We start from the raw sequence: 27,354 nt of genomic DNA, 5'->3' as shown, positions 1-27,354 counted from the left end.
TGACTTTGACAGAAATTGTTCGAGTTTGATTTGCCAAACTAAACAGATTCAGTTTTGTGCTCCACTAACGGCTCTTTGGGAAAATCAAAATGTGTTTTCATGAGAAGAAAATTCACCAACAATGTAGCAGAATATTACGTAGTAAAAACAAAACAAACAGAATCTCCAGTTACATGAAAGTGTCTTTATTGAAGAGAGAAAACAACAACATCTAACAGCCGTTTCCCGTTTCTTCACCTACTGTTGAATCTCACCGCCGGTTTTTCTGTCGAGAAAATGTTGAAATATTTTACATCTTTTCCACTTTTTGACCTGAAGCATTAAGATCGACAGGATCGACTTGGTTGAAGAAGAGTCATTTCATCGGTCTCTTTGAGATCATCTTCCAACCATCTAACAGTACCAGCTTATTTTTAACCAATAACGGCACCTTAATGTTTGCGTTATGAAGCAAGAATGAACTAAAAGGTTTTACCTGGAGCTGATAAAATTTCTCCAACCTACAGGAAGACTTGTCTTTTTATTGGTATTTAGCTCTAATGAACATCAACTGTAGAAGTTTTTGAACTCTTGATTTTTTAAATTTGAAATACCTGCAGGTGTGTTGCATATTCAGCAGACGTATTGCGTCCAAGTCTCCATATTTACAGTGAATTATACATGAAGACGCAGCGTTCCTGCCGTCTGCCTCCGCGCTGAAGCTCCACAACTTTCATTTTAAACGTTTTCAAAAATATTCCCAGGACTCAAGTTGATTTAAAAATACATTTTTAAAAGTTTAAACAAGGCACAAACATAATTTAGAGATGCAAACAGTTGTCCTGCAGCGTTCAGCACGTTGGACAAAATAAACCTTTCAAAGTTTCCGATATTAAACATCAGGTCCGACATGAAGCCGGAGGGTCGTTTATGATCCAGTTTGAGTTTTTTTCCTGGTTACGTCCAGTCGGACCTCTGGTGGAGAATGTTAACTCTTTACAGACCTGAACAGGTCACTCAGTGATAAAGTGAACGAAGGTGACGGGAAACGCTCCCTTTCTGTCCGGTTCTCCTTCAACGTGACCAATCTGAAAAACAAAGGAAACGCCGGTTACAGAAACATCATGAAGAAATCACAAAAAAAGCAAAACCAGCAAGAGAAACAGTGAATGAAGATAGACAGTATAGAGTAGTCTAAAAACCATTGTTTATAAACCTTAAAAAGAGTTAAAAGTGGTAAGAAACAGTTGATAAAAATAATCATGGTGTATCCCCAGGCTCAGCTTGTGGCAAATCTCTTTAGTTTATGCATAAAATATTTGCCATATTAATTCTCTGGTTCAGGTTGAAACCAAATATTTACATACCCTGAATAAAACAACACAAGTCGTACATTTTAAGAGAAAGTTATTCCTGATACTGACCAAATGTATGTAAACATTTGAAATCAAGGAAAATCAACAGAAGTTTCTAAAAAAAAAAAGTTCTCAAGGTTTCTGGCATTAAGCAAATCTAAATTATTTTTGTGATTCTAACTAAGCTAAAACAAGTTTGTAAGAACATTACATCTGAGAAGGAATTTCATACATTGAATGTGTTACAGGGTTTATTTGTCTTTCCTCAGTTTAAAGACCAATAAACAAAATCAAACAGTTTAGAGGTGACATATAAGAGCCATGCAGGGTTCTGGTCTGGATCGACCTTTAGGGTTTTCGTCTGGATCGACCTTTAGGGTTCTGGTCTGGATCGACCTTTAGGGTTTTCGTCTGGATCGACCTTTAGGGTTCTGGTCTGGATCGACCTTTAGGGTTTTCGTCTGGATCGACCTTTAGGGTTCTGGTCTGGATCGACCTTTAGGGTTCTGGTCTGGATCGACCTTTAGGGTTTTCGTCTGGATCGACCTTTAGGGTTCTCGTCTGGATCGACCTTTAGGGTTCTGGTCTGGATCGACCTTTAGGGTTCTGGTTTGGATCGACCTTTAGGGTTCTGGTTTGGATCGACCTTTAGGGTTCTCGTCTGGATCGACCTTTAGGGTTCTGGTCTGGATCGACCTTTAGGGTTCTGGTTTGGATCGACCTTTAGGGTTCTGGTTTGGATCGACCTTTAGGATTCTGGTCTGGATCGACCTTTAGGGTTCTCGTCTGGATCGACCTTTAGGGTTCTCGTCTGGATCGACCTTTAGGGTTCTCGTCTGGATCGACCTTTAGGGTTCTGGTTTGGATCGACCTTTAGGGTTCTCGTCTGGATCGACCTTTAGGGTTCTCGTCTGGATCGACCTTTAGGGTTCTCGTCTGGATCGACCTTTAGGGTTCTGGTCTGGATCGACCTTTAGGGTTCTGGTTTGGATCGACCTTTAGGGTTCTGGTTTGGATCGACCTTTAGGGTTCTCATTTGGATCAACCTTGCTCAGCATCTTGACGTGTCAAGTTGTTGATTTTTCTCCTTTTCTTGGTGCGTTTCCTTTCCTGGAGGTCACAGAAACTCACCCACCACTCGCTGTCTTCCTCCCCCTCCACCACGATCACCTCCCCTTCTCTGAATGTCAGCTCGTCCGGATTGTCAGCAAAGCAGTCATAGATGGCCTTCACCCTCTTTAGCTTTGGCTTCTACAGAACCAGAGAGATGAGGCCGGACAAAGTTCACACTGAGGTTCAAACACCATGAATGATTTCACATCTGGAAGGTCTGAGGACTCACAGAGACAGCGGTTCTGGGTTTAGGTGTAGGAGGAGCCGGAGGTTCAGGAGACCTAACACCTAGAAAGGAGAAGGGAAGGTTGTTGGTGAATTAATAGCTAATAAAGATTAGCTAAATGCCACTAGAACCCTCTAATACTACAGGAGGAACACTGACCACACACTTTTAAGGTACGCCTGTTTACTAGACCATCTTATGACACCAGATGTGTCCAAAAGGAGGAACTGGAGTTGAACAAGCCAATGTTCTGAAATCCTTGGATCCTGAACAACAACTACTTTGAGGTGTTGACTTGGTCTCGAAATTCTCCACATCTGAAATCAATCAGGGTTGAACTCTGGGGAAAAACCTCCCAACTTCCAGGACTTAAAAGATTTACCAGAGTCGACCTTCCACTGGGGTATGGAGTGAGTCCAAACCCCAGTGGGTCTGGACTCCTTAAGGGGAAAAGCAGGACCTTGTAAATCCAAGGCTGTTGGTCTAAATGTTATTGAAGAGAGAAAAGCAAAGAGGTGTTTCATTACCTGGTTTGTTCACAGATGCAGTTCTGACTGGAGGTCTTTGAGGAACCTGCTTCTCTAACCTGAAACCAACAAAAATAAAGTCAAACTTACAACACTTTACACTTAAGCCTAATCTGACCAGATTGGTTCAAGTTCCAACCAGTGAGACCAGTTCTGACCAGTACTGACTCTAAATCAAAAGAGCAGACCAGTTCTTAGTGGTAATGATTCTAATACCGGTATTAGCATTTATAGACGCCGTAAACCAGAACCAGACATGGTTACGAGAGGTTTTCATCAAAGTTCTTTAACAGTCCAATACTTGGACTTGTATTCTCAGGACAAGTCCAGGTCTAGTCTGGAGTCGTCAAAGCTAAAGTCTTTAAGGGGTCAGTCCAGTCCAAGGCCACGTCGAGTCTCATCTCTTTCAGCGGAGACTTGTAGAGAAATCAAGTCTAAATTGAAGCAAATCACAAGAGGCATGCTGCAGGTTGGTCTCACGTTTTCCATTCCAAGTCCAAGTAGAGTCAAGTCTACGGAAAACTTCGGGTCAAATCTAAACAAGTTACAGTTCACAACCCCCAACATGTTGAAGTCAGTTTATTCCCTGATCATCTGTCGACTTCCCATCTGTTCAAACTAGAACCAAACGGTCAATCTCATCTCATACTGGGGTGGTGCTGGTGGTCTGCTGGGCTGGTGCCGGTCCAGAGGCGGCGTCGGAGGTGGAGGTTTGTAGTGGGGCGGCGATGTGAGCGGTGGTCCCGGTGGACGTCCAGCCGGTGGAGGAGGTATAGGAGGCAGCGGCGTGTTTTTGGCCGACATGTTCTTCACATCGAACCTGCCGGAAATCCTAACTGGAGGAGGAGGGACAGCTGGGAGCACTGGGAGAGGAACATGAAACGAGTCAAATTTCTCTTCATCTCCTTGAATCAGAGACGGAACAAAAGCGACGAGACGCTCACCATACATGGAGGAGTTTGAATCGGAGTTGGGAGGGTTAGACGGGTCAGAGGATGAACGCTGTCTTCCTATTGTCTCTACTGCAGCCGGTTTGCCGACACCCGGTCCTCGGTGCGGCCCTCTGGGAGGCAGCGGCGGGGTCGGGCCCGGCGGCGGCAGGGCCCCCTCCAACATCGTGCCGTACGTCTCGTTGCTGATCATGGAGCTCGGGATGGGAGGCCTTTGCTTGGCTTTGAAGGCGATGTCGTGCGCCAACGCCGAAAGGTTGGACTGCACGGCGCCGGGAACGATGCAGCTGACCGGACGGTCGTCACGTCGGGGCGTTTTCAGGATGGGCTGCAAACAAAACCCAAAGGGCGTTAACTTCCTGAATCCCAGACAGGAGACTCTGTTGGCGTGTTAAAATGGCCGACCTTGTCCTCCAACTCGTCCTCGCTCTCATCCAGCTCCTCGTGTTGGAGACGCCACTCATACTCTACGTGAACATGGACGTTAAACCTCCCAGTCTGGGCCTCAGTCAGCTGGAATATGAAGCATCATGAGATTTAAACGGCACGTTAAAACAATCAACCTAAAAATAAGACAGAGACAGATCTGATATTTCTGTATGAACTCCTGAGAGTCAGTAATGACTTACAGGAAAATCTGTTGTTGGTCTCATACCAACCAAACCGATGGACTGGTTTGGTTCTTATTTATCATTTTTAAGATTCTGTTTTCCAAATAAATGTCACTTCAAGTCCTGTGGTACCTCTTAAAGGGCCAGTATCAGTTACATCCATCAGATTTACTGTTTTTAATGAAGTTTAAGTCGAATCGTTCCAGTAGTAAAAAACATCGGTGCTGCAGATTCACTTTCTGCTCCTTTATAATTTATTAAATATTATAAACCATATTTAACAACTTGTTGTCTCAAACTGAACATCTGAACCAAAACCAGTTCATCAGATTAAGATTACTGGTAAACTGATGGGATTATTGGTGTGTTTAGTTTTATTTGCACAATAAACAAAATTTATTTGATTTCCTGTTTCAAAGTAAAAAAGTGACAAATGAGCGAAACATTACTGGACGACCCAAATATTTGGACAATCTGAATTCTGGAAAGTTTCACATATAATGTGGGAAAAATGATTAATTTCAAATAATTTTTAACTGAGAAACTTGAAGTTTGAGTTTGTAGGGTATGTGACCCAATTCTGCCTGGTTTAAATCAGAATGCAGCAAGTTGGATTCCCAGCTCAGATCCTGAGCCGAGCTTTGGGAACCTCCATGTACAAACAGAAAAATAACCAGTTTAACCAGTAAAAGCTCACCAGCTCTTTGCACTGAGAGTGTCCCAGGCGTTTAGCGATGTCTAGAGGCGTTTCTCCTGCTTCGTTTGCTGTGGAGACAAATTTAGTCGCTCATTTAGAATCAATATTTTGGTTTATTCTGACAGGAAACATCAGCTTCGATTCCTCTGTTGATAAAAAAAACAGGAGCTCCGGTGAAAAACGGTTTTCTGAAACTAAACTGTGAAAGATTTGTGCTAGAACTGATTGTCTGGTAGCAGACCCGATTCCTTCTGTCAAAATTAATCAGAAAATAACTTTTCATTTAGATTTTAACAGCAGCAAAAGCATTTGTGAAACAAAACTTTTAAAATAAGCAAATTAGTAAACCGTAAATGAAGTCAAAGTTCATAAAAATATGTACGAATAAACCTGATGATTGACCTTCAGACTGGCTTTAAGCTGATCTATTGTTATTAAAACATGTTAAGAGGAAAGCAACAAATTAGTTTTTGTGAACTGAAATCACAGAAAGATGAAAAATCTTACAATTTTAAAGGAATTTCATGCATTTTCTGCTGTTTTAAATCCATTTTCCATTACGTTTAAAACGATTTTAGTAGCAAATGATTATATTCATGTGGAAAGAGAACATTCAGTTTCTCTAACTTGCTGATTATCAGATTCTGGTTGAGTTGCTGGTTTCCAGTTTCTTTCTGCGCCTGCTGGTAAGAAAGGATGAATTTATTTTGGTGCATCTTTATTTAACATTCTGCCAACTGATTGGAGCAAACCGATGATGCCTTTCAGCTCAAAACCTCAAGCTGCAAAGTTTGTGAAACAGAGATGACTCCTGCAGCTGATTCCACCATATTTCCATAAGCACAACTGGTTTTACTGGTAAATGGTAAAATGAGCCGTTTGAGTCTTACTGATGGAAACTGAAGCTTTGCCCCTCAGCAGCAGCTTCAGACACTCGCTGTTGCCCGTCAGGCAGCAGTAGTGCAGCGCCGTGCTTCCTCTGGCCGTCTGCTTGTCCAGGTTGCCACTGAAACAAAGCCAGAGAGGTCAGAGGTCACGTCAGCAGCCCAGAGGGTCCGTTGGCCGGCCAGCCGTTACCTGTTCTGAGCCAGGAAGTCGACGATGTGGAGAGAGTTTCTGTCCACCACTCTGACGGCCAGGTGGAGCACCGTCTCTCCGTTTTCCTGAGGGACCCAAACGCAGCACAGAGTAACAATAAACTGCATTTTAACAACAAGGCAGCAGTAAAGTCAAAGCTCAGGTGTGGCCTGGAAATCTGAGAAGGTTGTGAAAACAAGGAACGGAACAGAACAGGAACAACAGGAACAGAAACGACCTGAAAACCAAAATCAAATGAAAACTAAGTACAGAAATATTAACTCACATATGCAATAAAAATGGTTTATTTTGCCTAATTTTGTAATTAGTTATATAAATTATTTTCTGTTTGGTCTTTAAAATAACCACATTTCCACCTTACTTTATATTTTGGTCCGTCTGATTGTACTTCGTTCCCATGTGACGTCACATTTCCATGAGCTTTGTAACTAAACAGCCATCTTGTCAGGCGGTTGCTATGGAGTTGCCATGACAACAATAAACAAGCCACAAGCTTAGAACGAGCTCTCGACTCGTTCTTAACTTATAAACAGCATTTAGACATTACAGATATTATGACCACAATTTTTGAATATTCTACCCCCGTCTGTGGAACGATAAGATAAATATCAGCGGGAATTTACTGGAATTTACTGGAATTTACTGTAGAACCTACTGCTGAATTAGCTAAATTAGCTTAGCTAATGTAGCTTCTATCTCCTAGCCAAGATGGAGGAGTATGAACTCTTCCTGTTCATTAGGTAATGAACCACATCGCAGTACGAGATCAGAGGCAGCTGGTCCACAGCGCCCGGCAGATTTTCCTTCTTCGTCTCATACTGGTCAATCCCATCAGCAGCCATTTTGTTCATGTGTGTGTTGGTATGTGACGTGTGTGTGTGTGTGTGTGTTCGTACGTGTTCGTCGGCCTGCGGGAACGTCTCCATCAGGTCCACGCCCTCGGCGTAGACCTGGATGAGCGACAGGATGTCCCGTTTCCGGACGGCCTCGTACATGGCCTTCAGCCTGGACTCGGCGTCGGCGCTGAACTTCAGGGCGAAGCGTTTCTCCGTGTACTTCGCCGTGATGTAGTCCTTCCTCATTTGCCTGGAAAAACCCGCAGACGGCGTTAAGAACCTGCAGCTTCTCAACAGAACAGAACCAGCAGAACCTACATGTCACTCTTTGGGTCCGGTTTGGTTACGCCCTCCAGGTCTGCCTCCATGATGTCATTGAAGTTGGCATTTCCCACGTTCTTTGCCAGCTAGAAGACAGAGAGCAGAAGATCAGCTGTGATCAGATCCTGATCCATTTTGTCCTCAATCAGCTGATCATCTGTTGTTGAAAACAGGGTTTTCAGAAACCGTCAGAAACTTCTTCTTTTCTCCAGTTTCCTTATTTTTTAGAACAAAATGTGCCCTGTGTGCTGTAAATATTTAATTTCTGATGAATTTACCTCTTTTGTTTGACAAAAGGAACCTGGAAACAAACTGCGAGACCATCTTCTCTTTCCATTGAACTCAGTTATTTTTTAACTTAACAAACATACCAAAGACTGAAGGCTGCCTCTCTGATAGCAGAAAGAAACTGTTCAAAGTGTAACTAACCCAAGAAATCAACTTTTATTTAGATCAGTTATTTAGATTCACATCTAAATAATGCAAATGTTTACATTTTCATGGAAATTTGCTTAGTTCTGCATTATTTTGTGAGAATTGGGGCCACAGGACTTTTTGTTCACTTGCAAAATTAAAATCAGAATATTTGCAGAGCAAAATCACAATTTTACAACCAATACCAAAGTATAACTTCCCAACAATATTCCTCATTTGATTTTGTTATTTTTTCTTTTTAGTTCTCATGAAATTATAACTTCATCTCCTAATATTACAACTTTATTCTGGGAATAAAACTTTATTCTTGTATTGTTTTGAGTGTATTCTTGTAATACTATGACTTTTCCTACAAAATAAATAATCTGAAGTCCAAATTAACAGAAGCTGCAAAACACACCTATCAAAACAAGATGGCCGTCTGGGGCCCCTCTGAACCACGGAAACCAAAAAAGTAGATTTTCCAAAAATTAAATCTTCAAAAACTAAAAACGTGATTTGAATTGATTTCGGAGCAGCCACATTCAGAGACGTTGCAGTGAGTCGGACTCACCAGCAGCTCAGACGTCCCCAAAACGTCCAGCTCCAGACTCTGGATCCTGGAGTAATGGACGCCCATCTCCCGGTGGATCCCTGAACACTCGATGCAGATCAGGACGCCCAGGTTGGTGGAGAGCCACGTTGGACCTGCAGGCAGGATGAAAACAGAACTGTGAAAACAAGATGGATCCAAAAGTTCATTTATTTCAGTAATTCAGTCAAAAAGTGGAACTAAAACACAGAATTAGATATTTAGTGTTAAGTCCATTGATGAGAGCGAACTGGGGATAAAAATGGCCGCATTGGAACAATAGAAAAGATTTTTGTAACAGAAAAGTTGGTCGCATTTATTTTAATTGAACCCAAACACAATAAATTCCACAGCACATCTAGATGTTAAGATCGTCATAGTCAAGCTAGCATAACTGATCTACTTCCCTGTCCCTCACTTTTTTATAGCTAAAACTTTTTCTTGACCTTTTTTTCTATTTCTATTCCAATTAGTAGAAAGGCACTGTGTCCCTTTTTCTTCTATATATCACAGATACGTTTAAGATTTAGCTCTTTCTGTCGACAACTTGACAGCTAAAACCAACGCTAGTCGTTGTTGGCCAGCAGGTTTTTGCCCTCCAGCAGTGAGGTCACGCTGCAACGTGTCTAAGGAAGTTTATCTGGTGGTAAATATGAGCGAATGGTGCAAAGACCCACTGGGAGCGTCGCAGTCGCAGCAGCTGTCGTTCCCATTCATCCTCTTCACCTCCCCGACGATGGCCTGGGTCAGCTCCTGCACGATGTTGTTCTCCCCTTCGTTCTGGTCGCCTTTGAAGGCCATGTTCAGAGCTTCCTCCTTGCTGTTCTGCAGCACCGACACCCAGCTGAAACACGCAGGTTACCGTCAGAACCAACAGCAACATGGCCACCAAACAGCAGCAACATGGCCGCCAAACAGCAGCAACATGGCCGCCAAACAGCAGCAACATGGCCGCCAAACAGCAGCAACATGGCCGCCAAACAGCAGCAACATGGCCGCCAAACAGCAGCAACATGGCCGCCAAACAGCAGCAACATGGCCGCCAAACAGCAGCAACATGGCCGCCTAACAGCAGCAACATGGCCGCCAAACAGCAGCAACATGGCCGCCAAACAGCAGCAACATGGCCGCCAAACAGCAGCAACATGGCCGCCAACAACGGACTCAGGAGCGGGAACTTACACCTGACAGTCTGCGTCGTCTTCGGCCTGGAAGTGGTACGTTCTGTCGTCTGCAAGAGAGGAACAAACAGATGAAAACATGGAAATCGCGCTGATCCGATGTGAGGACAGATGGGGTCGGCTGCGTACGTGAAAACAGGTCGAAGCTTTTCTTCTCGTCGGGATTCATCTTCACCTGGCAGGTGAGCAGGTTGAGTTTGGCTGGAGGTTTGTTGGGCTTTTGAACACAGAGAGACGAGACAAACTGAATTTGATGGAGCATTTAGCACATCTATGAAACGTCCCAAAAATCATTTCAAACATTCTTATGAAGACATTTGTAATTGACAGTTTAAATGACCTTTGAAAATGAACCTGGAAATGTCCAGTAGAGCTTCACACTCAAACACAACGCAGTGAAACCTCAGGGAACCAAGGGAGCTGCTGGCATTGAACGCAGCACAGCAGGGGCTTTCAGTGTATCCTTCAACAGTCCAAGAACTTTGTGAGGTGAAAAAGTAAAGATTTGATGCACATGAACCCATAAATGTGTTATAGAAAATATAGAAAATGCCTGGACGTCCTGCCCGACCTGGACGTCCAGGCATTTTCTATATGGCTGAAGGAATTACCACAACAGAATGCTTCATATATATCAATAATTGTTGATGTTAATGATTATTGATTAGTTTTTTGTTTTAAATATTTGAAATTTTCTTTTCAGGCCGTTGTTTTTTTATTTTAAGCAGTTTTGAGGAATGGTGGGGAAACTTAAAACTGCTGCTGCGCCAGTTACTCAACAGGCTGTTGCTAGGCAACCGAAGAGCGAGTGAGTTAGTTGACTCCACCAACCTTGCTCAGCTGATTATGAGAGTCTGAGCAGCCAACATTCCTCTGCCTACAGCTCCCAGAATGCCGTGCGGCATATTGATATTGATCACGTGTCCATTGTGATATTATTGATTTATTGTCCAGTCCTACCCTGAAATGAAAACCTTTTTGTCGGCTTGTAGTCTTTGTGAAATATATACTGAAAAATAAATTTCTATTTTCTGATCAGCCTTTTCTTTATTGAAAAGGATAAAATACCTGAATAAACCCTTAAACTGCAGCGTAGTGACCCAGTCCTCCCCAAACGCCTCTAATCAGTGTTGGATTTAAGTCCAAACCTTTCACACCCTGTTCTCTTTTATCCATTTCTTTATGCTTTTTCTTCTGCTCCTTCTTCTCCTCCTTTTCCGTTTGCTCTGTCCTGATTGGTCCCTTTCCTCCTCATGTAAAAATTTCAAAATAAAAGGAGGAAGACGAAAAAGGAATAATAAATATAAGCCCAAATAAAAGATCCTGATTTTGAGACCCAGGGGAGCCTTCTGGTTGGACATGCAGGCAGGAGGGCGGGAGCTTTTCAAGCAGGGCAACCAATGAGACGAGAGGTCTTACCGTGCCGTGGGAGATCGTCAGGAGGCCTTTATTGACGGAGCATTTTCTCTTCTGCCACACCTTTCTCAACCTGAGGAGGGAAAACCAACCTTCAGACCAAACACCAAAGAGTTCCAGCTGCTGTTTACATGCCAAGTGCAGATAAAAAGCAGATAAATTTGGCTGAAATCAGATTTTGGACGATGGAAACAGTCCTGCAATGAAAGGAAGAAGTCAGAACTCCAAAAGCAACGTAAGCGTCGGGTTCCAGGGAAAGAAACCTTCATTTCTGGAGAAGAAATGGAGGAGTTAGATTGATACATTTAAAAGAAAAACAGGGAGCTCCCTTTTGCTTTTTTCATTTTAAATAAGTTTTCTTCCTGTAATAATGCTCTACTAAATAGTCATAAAATCCTAAAAATCCACTAAATATTCTGGTTGTAAGGTGACAAAATGCAGAATCTACAAAAAACAAAAAGAAAAATGTAAAATGTAAAAGATGCAGGCAGGTTCTGGTGAACTGGCTCTAGCCTCCATCTTGTCCTGTTGGATTCTGGGAGTTGGAGTTCACTCACCCCTCACTTTTCTTGTAAAGGAATCCAGAGTATTCGGTGCCGTGAGCTTTGTTTCCTTGAAGCTGATGGAGGTTGTAACCTACGTTCTGCTTCGCCTGAAGTTCCTGAGGTTCAAGCACAACTTCATCAACAACTCCTTAAAACAGAAACAATCTGGGAAAATTTCTTCTGTTTCTGCTGTTTTGTCTCACTGAAATCATTCAGATCACCAAAAACACTCAATAAAAGACAAAGATAAATTGAGCAAACACAAATGTTTGTGTAAATTCAACCAAAACGAATGCGTTAGCCTAGCATTAGCCTAAGATTAGCATAGCATTAGCCTAACGTTAGCCTAGCAATACAAATGGCTCGTGGTTTTTCACCAGAGACAAAAGAGAAAACCACCAACCACTAAAATCTGACGCTACTCCATTTTTGTTTGCATGTCGTGATGAAGGAAGTTTTTGTTGTTCTGGGTGCAGCGCCCCCACAGGTGAGGAGGGGAACAGGTTTTTTAATTTCTCTGGACTATTTCAATCAGTGAGAAAGAGAACCACAGAAACTGGAAATATAACAAATGTTACAATTTTATTCCCAATCAAACTGAATCTAGTGAACTATCAGGTGGAAAAATAATCCGTCTCCCGTTTGTTCTTGAACGTTTTTAGATCAGGTCATGATGCGTCGCTTTTAGAGACCCGTTAGCCTGCTTCCTGCTGTCAGATCTGTTGAGGATTTTTCTTGTTTCTACGGGTCAAACAGTAATCAGACAGAGCAAAATGAAATCACTATTAACTTTGTTTAGGGTTCTTTTTGACATTTGTTTTGAAAACTCAATCATTAATGTGAGACAAAAAAGCAAAACCAGAAGGAATATGAAACAGAAAATCCGAATAATGTGATAAAAGATGTTTCCACCTCCTTTTGCTCAGCGTGCAGCGACGCCTTCAGGACGTCTCTCAGCTGACTCAGCTGCTTCCTCTCTCCATCCTGAGTCTGTTTGATCTGAAATCAACAACAGAAAACCTTCAACTAAAGTCACATTCTGTGTAAAAGCTTTAACAGAAACCGTGACTCCTCACCGCCGTCAGCTCGGTGCCCATCTTCTCTACGGCTGGTTTCAGATTCTCCACAGTTTTAAGTCCGTCCTGAAAAAAACTGTATCAAGAGCAAAATGTGCATATCGAGGTTGTTATAGTTAACTAAGACTACCAAAATAACAAAAACTGAAACGGAGAAACATTTTTGTTAACTGAAATAATAAAAACAGTAATTAATGGGTTGATGGAAAATTAAAACTCTCCATTTTCCTGCTGGCGACACTTATGCTTGTCCGCAAAATGACGACAGCAGAAGTTGGGAGGAAACAGCAGCTTGTTCAACAATAACTGAACACACTTTTTTATTTTTCTGTTTACCAACTGATGTGAATATAGTTAAAATATAATTCTGCACCTACTGTAGTAATTAACTATAACTAATAATAATTAAGCTAAACAATATTACACTAATAACTAAAAAAAATAGCAAACATACTTTAAAAACTAAAACTAACTACTAACAAAACGTCACAACAACCCTGGTAAACAAAACTTTATTTATGAAAAACAGGATTTATTTTACAGATAAATTTGTTTCTCTTGATTTTGGCAAAGAAAGCAAAACGTTTTAAACGATTTGTTATTTTTCAGGCTTTCTTACTTGCACTGAGCGTGGAAGTACTTGATGAGGTTCTGCAGGAAGTCGACGCCTTTCTTCTGCTTGATCTCGTTCACCTTCAGCAGGTACTGCAGCGACAGAGGAAAAGACGAGGAAACTTGATAAACTGCAGATTACTGATATACTGGAATAAAATACTTTTAAAAAACCAGACTTCCTCGTTTGAGTGAAGCGGCTTTAGATGTGAAAAGAGCCGATCTCTGAAATGGTTACACAAACTGAATGATGAATGGCTCTTAGTTCTGCTGCAGGAAAACAGTCCAGTTGGTTCTGCTCTGTAGGAAATGTCTTACAGCATCTAAATATTGAATTTAATATCCATAAAGGCAGTAAGTGAACAAAAGCACCTTTGAAATAATATTTTCCATAAAATAGAAGAAATGTCTCAGTCAGCTCATTTTATTGTTCCATATATGACCTATAGGGGGCACTGCTGAGTACAAACTGGATAAATAACATTGAAAATGTTTTTTATTTCAGTTTGAAGAAGAGAAAACCAGCGAGGACGGTTTATTGTTTCTGTTTAAGGAGCAGAGAGTTTTTTCCTTGTGACCCAACAGTGACCTAAAAACTGAGGCAAATGCAGAAGGAAGATGTGAAACGTAACAAATCTGGTGAGCAGTGACCAAAGATACCAAATGAAAAGGGCAGCCAGTCTGAAACTAGAAAATGCAGTAAAGGACCTGATCAACGGCTGAATTTTGGGTCTCAGAAAAACATTCTTCAATAATCTCCTTTATGGAAATAAAATGCTGCTTTTCGTCAGACAAACTGTGTCACCTTCAGTGTTTTTAAAACGATTCAACTGCAGAAATGGTTTCCTAATTAACACACTTCATCACTGGGCTCAACGTGTTTCTTTCTAAAGGTTCATCCAGGCTGGGATCCTTCAGGGTAGAGTATTCAGTCCCCTCACAATCCTTTATTCCTACTTTACCATTCCTGTATATGAACCCATAACAAAATAAAAAACATTAAGAGTCTTTGTGAAAGGATGTCGACTCAAAGCCAAGGTGTCTCAGTAAAAAGGTTCTGTTATGTTCTGGCTGGGGACCCTCAGGGTTGTGCTTTGGGTCCTTTATGTTTTCTTATTTCTACTGTTCCTGTAGATAAAACCATAAGAACAAACAAGCAAATTAAGGGTCTACATTAAAATAACTATTTTTAGTTTTCTGTTGTATGAGCAGAATGATGTTTAAAACAAAGCAGACAAATAAAAAAAACTACAAATCATTTGGAAAGTGTGAAAAACTATTGCTAAAAATTATTTTACTGCAATAAAGTCTGACTCCTTTAAAGACATTAGGGATGATTTGGACCAGTAAGTAGCTCCGTAGGTCCAACTGGTTCATCATCAGAACTGCCCAGCAGCTGAGCTCATTGGAGGAGCATCAGAGGTCATGAGGTCATGAAGTTTCAGCTCATCAGGACTCTGACCTCACACATCTGGAGCTGGAAAATCCGTCTTTCTTTCTCCATATCTTCTGCAATCTCTCCTCCGCTGAACTCGGTTCGAATCATGCCATGCTGCTTGGCGTGTTCTCGCTTCTCCTTCTCAATCTTTGCTCTGCAACAGGTTACGGTAAAGAATAATTAAATACAACAAGTCTGGACGATCTGACTGTGATATTTAGATTCTTACAGTTTTGTTTCGTAATCCTTCCAGGATTTATCAAACGACTTCTTCAGGTCCTGAAAAGAACAAACCGGAGACGTCATGAGTTCATGAGTTCCCAGCAGATGACGCTTAAAGCAGCAAACTGAACTTTGACCATCGAGTCACTCTGGAAATATTTCCTTATCATAACATGAGTTCATGTTTAGTAAAGAAAGATTCATCCACAGGCTACACAAACTGCTACAGAGATTTTAGATGAATTAGATCAGAGGCACACATGCTGCCTTTGAATCAAACTATAATTTATTTGATTAAACTATGAGTAAAAACACAGAATAAAAGGAATTATTCCGTTATAAATTATGATTTTATGTAAAAGTACAATTTACAGAAGACAAGTTGAGTCCAAATGTGGGAAAAAAAGTCACTTAACTAATTAAAACAGTTTTTCAAGCTATAATGGAAAATTTAACTGGATTTAGAGGAGACTGCTGCAGAATTTAAAATCAATGATGGATAATTTGTAATTTGTCAAATAGGTTTGCAAAAAAAAAAAATGTGAGGAAATAAAACCTGAAACTCTTCTTAGTTTCTAACCACCAATCAAGGATTAGGAATCTGGCCAGTGGATCCAAAGGTGCAGCAAACATGAATAATGCAAACTCCAAAACACATCTTTCTTTCTTCTGGACAACTCGTCTTTGATCTGGTTCCAAATGATTCGGTGATCGACTCCCCCTACTGGTTGGGAGTGAGTTTGCAGCGTTTTTTATTCCCTGTTTGTGATCCGCTCCATTTTATTTCCTGTCATTTACTTTCTGCCTCTGTGTGTTTTGGAGTTTGCATCAATCATGTATTAGAAGCGTTTGCATCTTTTCGCCACTGTAGAAAAGTCTTCCTGAAATAACCTTATGTAGATTGTTTTGCACAAGAACATTACATAATGAAATTAAAATAAGAAAACCTGTCAAGTGTCTATTTGTGTAAACATGAAGTCATTCAGACTTGGTGAGCTGATGTGAAACTATCAAACAGAAAGTGAAACACAAACCCCTTTCACTCCTTTCAGGTCTCCTTTCAGCAGACTGTCCAGAGGAAACGTGATGATGTTGTTCATGTTCTGCAGCTGCACAAACAGAAAGACGTTAAAAACCTTTTCAAGTTCTAAAAGAATTCATCTTCTGGAGAAAACACGCATCCTCACCAGGTTCTTCAGGAGAGCCGCCAACTCTTTGGTGAACACGGCGAACTTCAGGAAGGCGGCACCGAGTTCGCCTTCCACGTCGTTCATGTAGTTTCCTGCGAATTTCTCCAGGGATTGGACGTACTGCTCCTCGTTCTCCACATGACCTGCGACAAGAACGGCAGGAACATCAGATCACAGCGGCAAAATGAAGACAAGTTATAATCCAGACTAGAAATAATCAATGTTCCAGCTCACACTGAAGTCAGAAGAAGCTCTAAACTGGTGGGTTTCAGTCTAGATTCAAGGAACTCAGTGTTTCAGCTGTTTTTCAGTTTTCTGGAAGTTTGTTCCTGATTCATGGTGCATAGAAGCTGAAAGCTGCTTCTCCAGGTTTGGTTCTGGTTCAAGGGATGCAGAGCAGAACCAGAACCAGAAGACCTGAGGGGTCTGGAAGGTCCAGACAACAGCAGCAGAACTTTAATGGAGTTGAACCGTTCAGTGGTTTCTAAAACCTAATGAAATAACTTTACGTTTATTCTCTGGCCTGTGAAGACGCTGCTGCAGTGAAGAATGTGACTAAAGAGAACCGCGTTGATGAGTTTCTCTAGATGTTAGTCTTCAGGTGATGGAAGGCTGGCTTTGTATCTGTCTTTATGTGTTTGTGAACATTCAGGTCAGAGTTCATCACCAGACCCAGATTTCAGGCCTGACGTTTAGTTTCCAGCTGTAATAATTGAAGTTGATGTAGAGTCTCCCTAACCCCACCTCCTAACGTTTTTAGACAAACATTTCCTAAACATAAACAACGACACACGTTCATATTTCACCATGTCACCCGACTTCCTCAGGCCAAGCCTGATTTAATAACATCGATAATCCCACTGATCCACCGGGCCACCCCACTGATCCACCGGGCCACCCCACTGATCCACTGATCCAACCCACTGATCCACTGATCCACCGGGCCACGCATCGCTCCTGGACAACAAAACCTCCCGGCACACATTTAAAAGATAAAATAAAGAAATCACTAAATATGTTGTCAAGTTTTTTAACGAGCTCAAAAACAAAACATGAGATATTTTGTCTATTCTCAGCAAAAAGAACAGATTCAGTTTAATCAATTAATTAAACGTTAGTGTAGCTGCACTAAAATCCTCTGGTGAGTAAATATCAGAGGATTCATGTGTTTTGATTTACGAAGAAATGAAAGAAAATGCAAAAAGACAAATTATTAAAACAGGAATGCTTTGTGTTGTTCCAGACTTATTTTGTCTGGAATAACTACGTCCTTATTAAAAATAAAAGTTAATTATTTTGGTGCTTTGACCAACAAATATTTACTGTTCTTAAATTAAAATTTGGACTAACCCAGTGCTGTGGCCTCACATGGCCCCCGAGCCACGAGTTGGACCAAACATCAACAGAGGAACCTAAAAATAAACTTTTGGATTCTTCAGACATCCGAACAGATCAGGAAAGACCTGAAGCTGCTGCCGGTTCTCCGACAGAAACATGTTGAGGCAGCGAGTTTGGTGCTGCGCTGGACTCCCCGCTGGGCGTGTGTGTGTGTGTGTGTGTGTGTGTGTGTGTGTTGGGATTCCTTCCTCCCTGCGTCAGAGCGTCGGCGTGCTGCAACAGGAAGCAGTATGACAGGAATGCTGGGAGCTGAAACTCCACCTGCCTGGATCTGACCCACCCGCCCAGCGCACGGCTGCAGACGAACCGAACGCACCCAGAGCTCAAACCGCAGCCAGAAAACTGAAAGGTTTTCAACTGACACAAAGGAGAAACACCAACCCTGAGAGGAGGTAAATAAATAATCCATTAGAGTGATAATAAACTAACATTAATTAAAAAAAAAGTGGACTTTCACATATTCTGTCAAAGAAATAATGTCAAACAGTTAAGATATAAAACTAAAATTACATTATTTTGTAAATAAATAATAATAGTAACAATAAAAACTAATAATTGAAAAAAGATGTTTTTCAGCATTCCTGGAACAAAGAAAAAATATTTCTAAAGGGAAATAAATCAATAAAATAAATACAGAAATCCTAATAGTAATAAAAAGTTTATTTAAATGAAACATTTTATACTAATTATTAAAATTAACAAGAAAATGAAAATTAAACAAAAATCAAGACTTTAAGTTTTAATTGCAAAAGAAAAAGGTTTTTTTTTCTTTTTATTTTTGGCACAAAAAAAATGTCTGGGCCTAAAATATTCTCAAAATATATTTAAATAAATTACAAGAAAACTAAATGTGAAAAATAAATCAAAAGAAAAAAAATCCAAAAAACAGAAAATAAAAAAGTGTAAATAGCATCTTTGGCATTAAATATTTTTGTGTTTTTAATGAAGCCATTTCTTTTCCTGCTGAGTCGACGGAAATGGAAACCAGCTTTTCAAGACATTTTATCTTTCAGAAAACAGAACTTACTCAGAAGAATACAAACAAAGAAACGCCTCCAAATGGCTCAAATAAAACCTGACCTTTGACCCTAAAGGCCAGAGGAGATGAAGAGGAGAGAAAGATGAAGTCCAACCATCTTCATGTGCTAAAAGAGGAAAGTTTACTCACTGAGGCCGGAGTGGTTGATGGCCTTCACCGACTTCTTGATCTTAGACAGGAACGATCTGTCCAGGTCCAGAGCCTGGAGGAAACACAACGGGTCAAAGGTCAACGCTGGTCCTGAACAAACAAACAAGATTCCTAAAACATCCAACAAGAAACCCGACTGCCCTGAAGTCTCATCAGAAAAGAGCCGACTAAACTTCTGATCCGGTTTTGGTCCAAAATGAGGCGCCTGAATAATTACAATCTAAATATTTAAATTCTAACAAAATGTTTGGCTTAAGATCCAAATATTTTGTCTCAAGCTAAAGATTGGTTTACAGACTAAATATTTAGCTCAGAAGTTAAAATATGACTGAAAGATGAAACCTGATTTTTCTCTCTTAATTTGGCTAAATAACCAAAATTGCAGTTAATTTTTTTACTGTGTAACTTCAAACACAATAAAACGGTTCTGCTACGTAACAGAGAGTCCAACAGGCCAAAGCAGCAGAAAAGGACAAATATCAAAGCAAGGAGGAGAAAACTGATGAAAATCAGCACAAAAGACACAAAATGTGAAAAAGTCAGGAAAATAATAAAAAGCTAAAATAAAAAAATACAAAAATTGACAATAGTGAAAACTCAGCAGAAAATTTCAGCAAATTTACCACAAATGTGAAAGCAGAGAAGCTAAATCTGTAGTTCCTGCTTCTAGTTTTGATGCTGGCGAGTTTAATTAGTGGGTTATAAATAAAGTTTGTCTGTCAGTAAAGACAAGCCGACTTGATGCTATAAAAGGGAAAAGGAAGTTTCCGACACGTTGACCACAAAGCTCCTTCCAGTTCTCTGGTTTGTTTGCAGTCAAACTCATATCTGCAGCATGGAGCTTTAAATTAAACACATTTCTCCTGATGACAGAAACTTTGACTCAACAGGAAGACGTTGAGCTGCTGCCGGTCAAAAATAGACTTTCACATGTTACTGAACAGGAAAGCTGCACAACAGACCAAACCACTTTATTAGATACATCCGTACAAACACTTTCTACCACAAATGGCAAACCAGACAAACATCACAGCAGCTCAATGCTTTTACACAGGCAACAGAGACCGCCGTCAGAACAGAGGAACGGAGGATTTTAACAGGCATCGTTGAGGTCAGAGGTCAGAGGAGAATGGGCCCAGTGGATGAAGATTGTATGGAAGCAACAATAACTGAAATGTCCACTTGTAGGTGTTCAAAATGACATGATGAATGCTTCTGTTCTTCCATTTGTGTCTCTACTCCTAAAAACAGACCAACTGCCTAAAAAACTTCCCTGCTGGTTGTTTTCACAAAGTATTTCAGGCTAATGGCTTTAAGCTGCTGCCAAGCAACAAAATTACGATTTGAAGAAGAAGAAATGTGTTGACTGGGCCGAACTGCACACCTTTAATCTGGATCTGGTCTCCAGCTGCAGCTCAGTGACTCACAGCGTGAAACATGCAGATTCAGTGGCTCTGCGTCTGGAGACAACGAGCAAAGTCTGCTTGGTCTCCATCTGGAAAACTGAAGTTTGAAACCCAGAAACAGAAACCCGGCTTGACCAGGAAATGCTCCAGGTTTTGCAACAAAATGTAACAGATTAAGGAGTTCAGCTCTAGAATTTAATTTCTGGTTATTCCTCCAGATTGATTTGTTTAAGATCAATAAATTACAAGTATTTTATTTTAAAAGCAAAAGATAGAAGGAAAACCCACAGAAACGTATCACAGTAATGTTATCAAACCAGGGCTGGATATTACGGCTAAAAGATTTATCACGCTAAAGTGGCTTCATGTCAGACCATATCAATAATTATTGATTAGTTTTTTTGTTTTAAGTATCTAAAATATTGCCAAACTGGTGGAGTGAAGCTTCCTCTTTTAAACAGTTTCTTCTCAAGCTGTTCTGAGGAAATGTGGAAAACCTGAAACTGCTGCTGCGCAAGTTACTCAGCAGGCTGTTGCTAGGTAACCGAAGAATGAGTGAGTTGCTAGGTAAGAGAAGAATGAGTGAGAGTGATAGTTGGCGCTATCAGCCTAGCTTAGCTAGCTGTGACAGATTGAGTGGCTGAAGTCCTACATTTCCCAGAATGCTGTGCGGTTCTGGATTGGAGTTTATTGAAATTACTGAATATTCTCTCAGATGCCTTATCTATTGATATTGATCACGTGTCTATCACAATATGTATTATCTTTGATCTAAACTAAACTAAGACCCACAAACGTTTTTAATAGACATTAACACTGACTTGACTAAGCTAACGCAAATAAAAGATGCTAGTGAATTGCTAAACGGTGACAAAAGAACCACAAACACTACGGAGGAAAATCCATGCGTCTGAAAATGAGTGAGTCGTCGATGAGTTGGAGTTACTCAGATCACTTCAACAGACAAGTTGTGACACGATTGAAGCTAAAGCTGCAGAGAAGAAACAGAGGCTGGATGGAAATTACAGAAGAGAAGAAAGACAATTAAAAGATGGGGAGGTTCAGCAGAGAGACATAATCTGGAGTAAGAGGGAGGATCAAAGTGAGGCTCATCATGTTGGGACTGGATCCACTTCAGTGGAGATATCCCAGCATGCAACAGGAGAAAACAATCCCTGGTCCTGTGGGTTTTATTCACTCATATTTGCCTTTTCACTGATGTAAACATTGGAAATATTTGATGAATCAAATATAAAGTTTTGCCCCTCACATCAGAGAAGAACAGGATTCTGTCTGAACTCCACATCCCACCAACACAACACTTCATAAAATTTGTTCTGGTGTAAAATTTGTTCTGGTGAAAGCGAAGTCCTTCGGCTCCTAAACGCTTCATGAAGGTGAAACTGTATCAAATCTGGAACGCTCTGAGAAACAGTCACAGGCAAGAAATCATAAATCACCAAACTGGGAACAGATCCAGGCGGCGCCTGGAGAAGTGGATTTCTTCATAATTAATAACTGATTTTCTTTACGCATCCAAGGACTTTCTGATAGGAGGTTTGCAAACATTGATACTGTGAGCAGAACTTTGATTTGAACTGTTGTGTAGATCTGCAAACACAACAACACACCCAGAGCAGAGGAGTAAACAGAAAGCATGCAAAGAAACCAAAATGGCTCCACTATCAGCCCGTCTGCTTACTTCTGCAGGTAAGTCAGCATTTTGATGAATCATTCTTTATATGTGTAAAAAAGGCTGAAATCTAAATTTAATCTCATTTCCTAAACATTTTATTGAACACATTCAGATCCAGTAGTTACATCTGTAATTATACCATATGCAGATGATGCACTGTTTTATTCTCTTCTTTTACAAACGGCAGGTTTTCTAAAACAGATTTAAAATTTTGATTTTTAATTGAGCCTGGTTTCACTTCAGACGCCCAACTGGGCCTGTGTGATATTAAATATAAATGTTATGATGGTAAAATTACTTGACATTTCAGACTACTTTATTTTTTCCTTTATCTGTGTTTCCATCACTCTGTGAAATACCGTTAGTGTCTGGTGTGAACAGCTGATGTAGAATATTACACCAGCATGAAAAATACAGGTTATTAACATTTGAAATATTAGCTAACATGCTAGCAGCATGGAAACTGACAACATCACCATTTACTGCATCTTGTCCATGAAGGTTGAAGGTTATTTTATCTGTTTACTTTGACCATACATTTGCTCTTTATTTGTTTAAAATTTGCATTTTACTGTTTCTTTCTTCCTATACTACAGGGTTTCTCTTCATTCATGCTATTTCCATTATTGTTGTAGCTCTTTTTAGAGAAGTTTCCTTTAAGACAAATGAGGAAACTCTGAAGAAACATATTTCACATGGTGGACTGAGAAATAAAACACACCCAGCAGCAGGTGACTAGTTTTCACCCAAATCTGGATCCAAAGAGACCAGAACTGCATGCAAGAAACAACAGAACATTAAAGAAAATGCTGCTAGTAAACCGAAAAAAGTTAGAAATTGCATACAGAATAAAAAGACACAAAACAAAATCAAGACGAATACTTTTACATAAGAAGTAAAAATGCTTCATGGCTGAACTGTTTTTGTCTCTGAATCCAGAAAGTGACAAAAGGAGGAGAAAGTATCTGTAAAGTTGACGACTTTAAAAGGTTTGTTCAGACGCCTTGCCTAAAAAGGCTACAAGAAAGAAACACGCAAAGAGTCTAAAAATGATTCAGCAAAATGGACTGCAAAAGTTTTATGAGACAAACACAGAAGATACTAAAGGCTTAAAATCCAAAATCAACCCAAGACAGACAAAATTAGCTGTAGAGATTCTCCTACAGGAAGTCAAAACAAGCAAAGTGGCCGATCCAGTTCACATCACCCTGCAGGAGCAGAAAAACAGCTGAGAGCTGCAGGAAGTCGGCGCTGCAGACGAGCCACAGTGGCTGCAGCGAAGATCTCAGAATATTAAAACATCACAATGTTTCTGCTTTGTCCTGAGCTTCAGACAGTCGTGGTCAACATGATGATGACACAAATACTCTTAAATAATTGGTTTGCAGCATTTCAGGTTTCTGGTAGGAACAATAAAAAAAAAAACAGTAAATGTTGCTTAGTTAGTCAACCCACCTGTTTACCATCCTGAACAGGTGGGTTTACTAAAACCCACCTGTTGTATTACAAACGTAATCAATTATAGATTTATTGATTGACTTATTGTTGTGTTTTGATTGTTGATTCTATGTTGCATTGTGTTTCTGTGTTTTTATGATGTAAAGCACTTTGAAATGCCTTGATGCTGAAATGTGCTATACTAATAAAATCTGATTGATTGATTGATTGATTTCTCTCGTTAGCGCTTGGCTAGAGGGTAAAATACAGTTTATTTTACCCCAAATAAACCGGATTTATTTTGGGTAAATACAGTCTTTGGCTGTATTTACCCAAAATGCTCTGCTCTGTAGTCAGCTAGCCGTTCACATATCCATTCAAACTGAACCAGAGTTCACTTCAAACGAACCCAAACCGAGGTTTGTAGGTGGACCAGAGTTCACTTTGTTGGTCCGACTACAGATTCACACGACCCCAACCGAACCGGACTTTCTAAACGAACCAGAGTCTGACTAAAGCGGACCCGACTGTCAACATGAAACCGGTTAAAAGATCTAAAAAAACAGAACAAAATGGCCCCCAAAGAGAGAAAAACAAGTGAGAAACAAAGTCACCTGAATCTGTCAGACCAGAAAGAGTCACAAAGTCGTTTCTAAGATTTATGGACTCCAGAGGAACAAAAGGTGAAAAACATTCACCACATTTCAGGACGACAACGTCAAGAATTCACATCCAGGGGGATTTCAAAGTGAACCTCTGATCCCAGACGGCAGTCTGAACTGCTTTTCATTAAATCAGAAGAAAGTTATTTAATGTAACTAATTCTTCAGATTGTTTCAGTTCTGATGTAAAGGAGTCAACAGTTTCTGCACATCTCAGGTTTTCAGGGAGTTTGTTTAAGTTCTGACTAGCATAGAAACTAAGAACTGCATCATCTTGTTTAGTTCTGGTTCTGAAACAGAGTAAACAAGCAGCACCAAGCAGTACTTTATGGACCAACAGCAGATTATTAACCTTTCATTACTGGGTCTAATCTGCCTCATTTGATCAGAATAATCTGGAATCAGAACCAAAACAAATGGAAAACCATGTTTTCAGATAATCCAAGTTATTTTGGATTATCTGAGTAGCAACGACTTACATTTACTCACTTTTTACATTTTACTTTTATTTGAATAAATTTTCTGGATTAAAAATAAAAAACAAATAAGTTTTAATCAAATTTCACCAGACAGACAACTGCAGCTTTTGTTAAAGTTTCCTAAGTTTTATATTGACAGAAACTGATTTAGAAAATTATTTTTACCTGATTTTTTCTTTACTTATATGAATTATTGTCATTTTGAAATATTAAAGGTTATTAATAACTCAGTACTTTTTACCAAATACATTTTTACTCTTGTAATTTCTTGGATGGTTCATTTTTACTCTACGTAGTGACGTAAAGTGCTGCTGGGCCCCTAAATGAGGCTCTTTGTGTGTAAAATGGTCAGAAGAGACAACATTAACATTCCAACACGGTTTGTGGCGCATCCAGGAAACCCCAGTTTGAAATCAGCATCCTTTGACCTTTCGCCGCGACTTCCTCAACAAAACCAGCCTCATCATCACCGAGTTGCAAAACTTCACTAACAGGCTGTTACAAAATGCTGCGATCAACTGCAGCTTCAGCAGGAGGAAGTGCTGCTTTCTGTTCCCCTTTTTATGAAAAAAGCGAGTCTGCTGCGTGGAAACATGAAGAGGAGAGGGGCACCAAATCTTTCAAACTGTTCCAGCTGCAGGACAAACAACTTCTCAGGTTCCAGTCAGCTGTTTTGAGAGCAGGAAGTGGACTAACATGACTAAAACCGTTCAGCTCTGGCTGGATTTCGTTGGTAATGCGGACCTGCTGAGGCTGAGTGGATGTGTGTGAGTGCGCCCACCTCCTCCAGCGCTCCCACCGTGTTCCTGCAGTGGGACATCCGGGTGGTGAAGCTGGACGTGGTCGGAGCTTTGTAGTCCTCATTGGTCTCCGCAACAAATTCCGTGACGCTGATCTGATCCGCCGGCATCTTGAGGAGTTTTAGTCCACAGCAGAACTAAGCCGAACCGAGCCGCAGGTCCTGCAGGTGGAGCCGCTCCACCTGGCCGGATGAGTTGGAGTCAGAAAATCCTCAAACCTCGGCCAGCGTCTGCTAACGTCATGTCAGTCCACGTTCAAGGCTTGGTCGCATTCCTGTGTCCGTCCAGCAGCTGCCTCACCTGGGGAAGCACCGAGCAGGGCGGAGACACGGACAGAGCTCTCACTCTGCTGCAATTTCCTGGAACCAAAGTCTCTCACTGGCCACGCCCCCTGGGCGGGCTCCGGCTGAACGCCTGTTGAGTGATGCTTTAAATCAACGCAGAGAGGCAGAGCACCCAGAGTTTCACTCAAGAAAGAGTAGCAGTACTTACACATGTTGTCACTCAAGTGGCCGTCCAAGAAAGAACCGAGTAACTGATCAAATTTAATATTTAAAAATTACATGACTAAAATATAAAAATAGGTGGAAATTTTGGTATTTTAAGGACGAAAATGACAATAATTCATAGGAGTAAATAAAAAATAACAAAATTAGGAAAAAGAAAAATGTTTCCAAATCAGTTTCTTTCAATAAATAACTTAATAAACTTTAACAAAAACTGCAGGTGTGTTTTGTACATTTTTGGTTAGTTTTTGTTTGTTTTTTGTTCAGTTTGTAGAGAACCCAGAAATTTTACCCAAGAGTAAAAATACTTCATAACAGAATTATTCAAGTAAAAGCAAAAAGTAATGTAGTAAAAATACTCCTAAAAGTATTTTTTTTAAAGGTAAGTGAATTAAATGCAATTGAATAAATAATTATTTACTATCTAACTCTGATCATGCACTCAGAGAAATATTTTAAACTTTTATTTCTTGTAGATTCGATGATTCCAGAGACTAAAAATCCAAAGTTCAATGTCTGACAAAATATAATTGCATATAAAATCAATAAAAAACTGATATTTTAAAGTAAAACGTCACGTTTGTGAAAACCATCACCTGGTTGGTTCTCCTTCTGCATTAATAACTGCATCAGTGAGGGAAAAATCAGAATATGGATGTAATTTTAATCTGCAATAATTTAACTTTTACTGTTGAAAATGATAAAAATAAATTATCTGGAACAACATTCCTCATTAAAATACAACTTTTAATAAACATCAACAACGGTTAAATAAATATGTTGCTCAGGTGGAGGCATGGTTAGTCCTGACCTCTAGCGGACAGAAAGTGTAATTACATCATCATAGAGCTAAAGTATGAAAAGAGATCAAATAAGAAAAAGGTGACAAATATAATTCAGTTTTTAATGCAAAAGAAGAAAAAAAGAATTTAAAATCAGATCATTTTAAACAACCCTACACAATTTTACACTTGTTACACTTTTCATTTTGTAAAAATTCAGCTAATATTTACCCTAACTTTATGGAATGTTTTTTTTATAATTGGAATTAGACTTTTTAATTGAAGCAGAGTCGTGTTTTCACGATTCAAGTAAATAATCCCAGTCTAAGATGTTATTTCAGACAATACATTTTCAGATTTGAATGAATTCAGTTAATTTAATCATCAGTTTCTCCAATTAGCCTCCGATGACAGGAGGAAACTGTTCAGACTTTACTGATGTCAGCAGTCAGTAGAGCAGAGTTTAAATTAACTCACCAACCAATCACTGCTGGATTAGATTAGCTAATGGCAGCGGTGGATAATCTGCCATAGTGATTCATAATCCCAGAATTACCATCCAGCATACTTTGGTTCAATAAAGTCTGAAAGTAAATTATA

General features: G+C 40.1%; 1 protein-coding gene across 1 annotated transcript; it reads right to left on the bottom strand.

Annotated features, from left to right (window-relative positions):
• Window positions 1-166: 166 nt before the first annotated feature.
• asap2b (ArfGAP with SH3 domain, ankyrin repeat and PH domain 2b) lies at window positions 167-25,927 on the bottom strand. The gene is made up of 28 exons (XM_044107143.1): window positions 25,448-25,927; window positions 18,966-19,038; window positions 16,397-16,542; window positions 16,244-16,318; window positions 15,217-15,266; window positions 15,012-15,141; window positions 13,557-13,642; window positions 12,938-13,013; window positions 12,774-12,860; window positions 11,874-11,977; window positions 11,320-11,389; window positions 10,030-10,117; window positions 9,902-9,950; window positions 9,397-9,563; window positions 8,702-8,835; window positions 7,711-7,799; window positions 7,453-7,642; window positions 6,536-6,621; window positions 6,349-6,464; window positions 5,459-5,526; window positions 4,556-4,663; window positions 4,145-4,478; window positions 3,850-4,063; window positions 3,201-3,259; window positions 2,677-2,735; window positions 2,466-2,585; window positions 984-1,067; window positions 167-265 (listed from the first exon to the last, which is right to left on the bottom strand). The coding sequence occupies exons 1-27, from the start codon at window positions 25,574-25,576 to the stop codon at window positions 993-995; spliced, it is 2,982 nt and encodes a 993-aa protein (XP_043963078.1). The 5' UTR covers window positions 25,577-25,927; the 3' UTR covers window positions 167-265; window positions 984-992.
• Window positions 25,928-27,354: the final 1,427 nt, after the last annotated feature.

This window comes from Gambusia affinis, linkage group LG22, assembly GCF_019740435.1.
Source record: "Gambusia affinis linkage group LG22, SWU_Gaff_1.0, whole genome shotgun sequence".
Classification (NCBI taxonomy): domain Eukaryota; kingdom Metazoa; phylum Chordata; class Actinopteri; order Cyprinodontiformes; family Poeciliidae; genus Gambusia; species Gambusia affinis.
Note: the sequence above shows the minus strand (reverse complement) of the source record. Positions and strands in the feature narration are given on the sequence as shown.

Excerpts from the sequence above, each read along its gene's own strand:
- asap2b (XM_044107143.1), bottom strand. The coding sequence starts at position 25,576 with ATGCCGGCGGATCAGATCAGCGTCACGGAATTTGTTGCGGAGACCAAT. Across the intron at positions 9,564-9,901 it reads GACGACGCAGACTGTCAGGT|CTGGGTGTCGGTGCTGCAGA; the intron begins GTAAGTTCCCGC and ends TGCGTGTTTCAG. Across the intron at positions 4,664-5,458 it reads ACTCTCAGTGCAAAGAGCTG|CTGACTGAGGCCCAGACTGG; the intron begins GTGAGCTTTTAC and ends TTCATATTCCAG.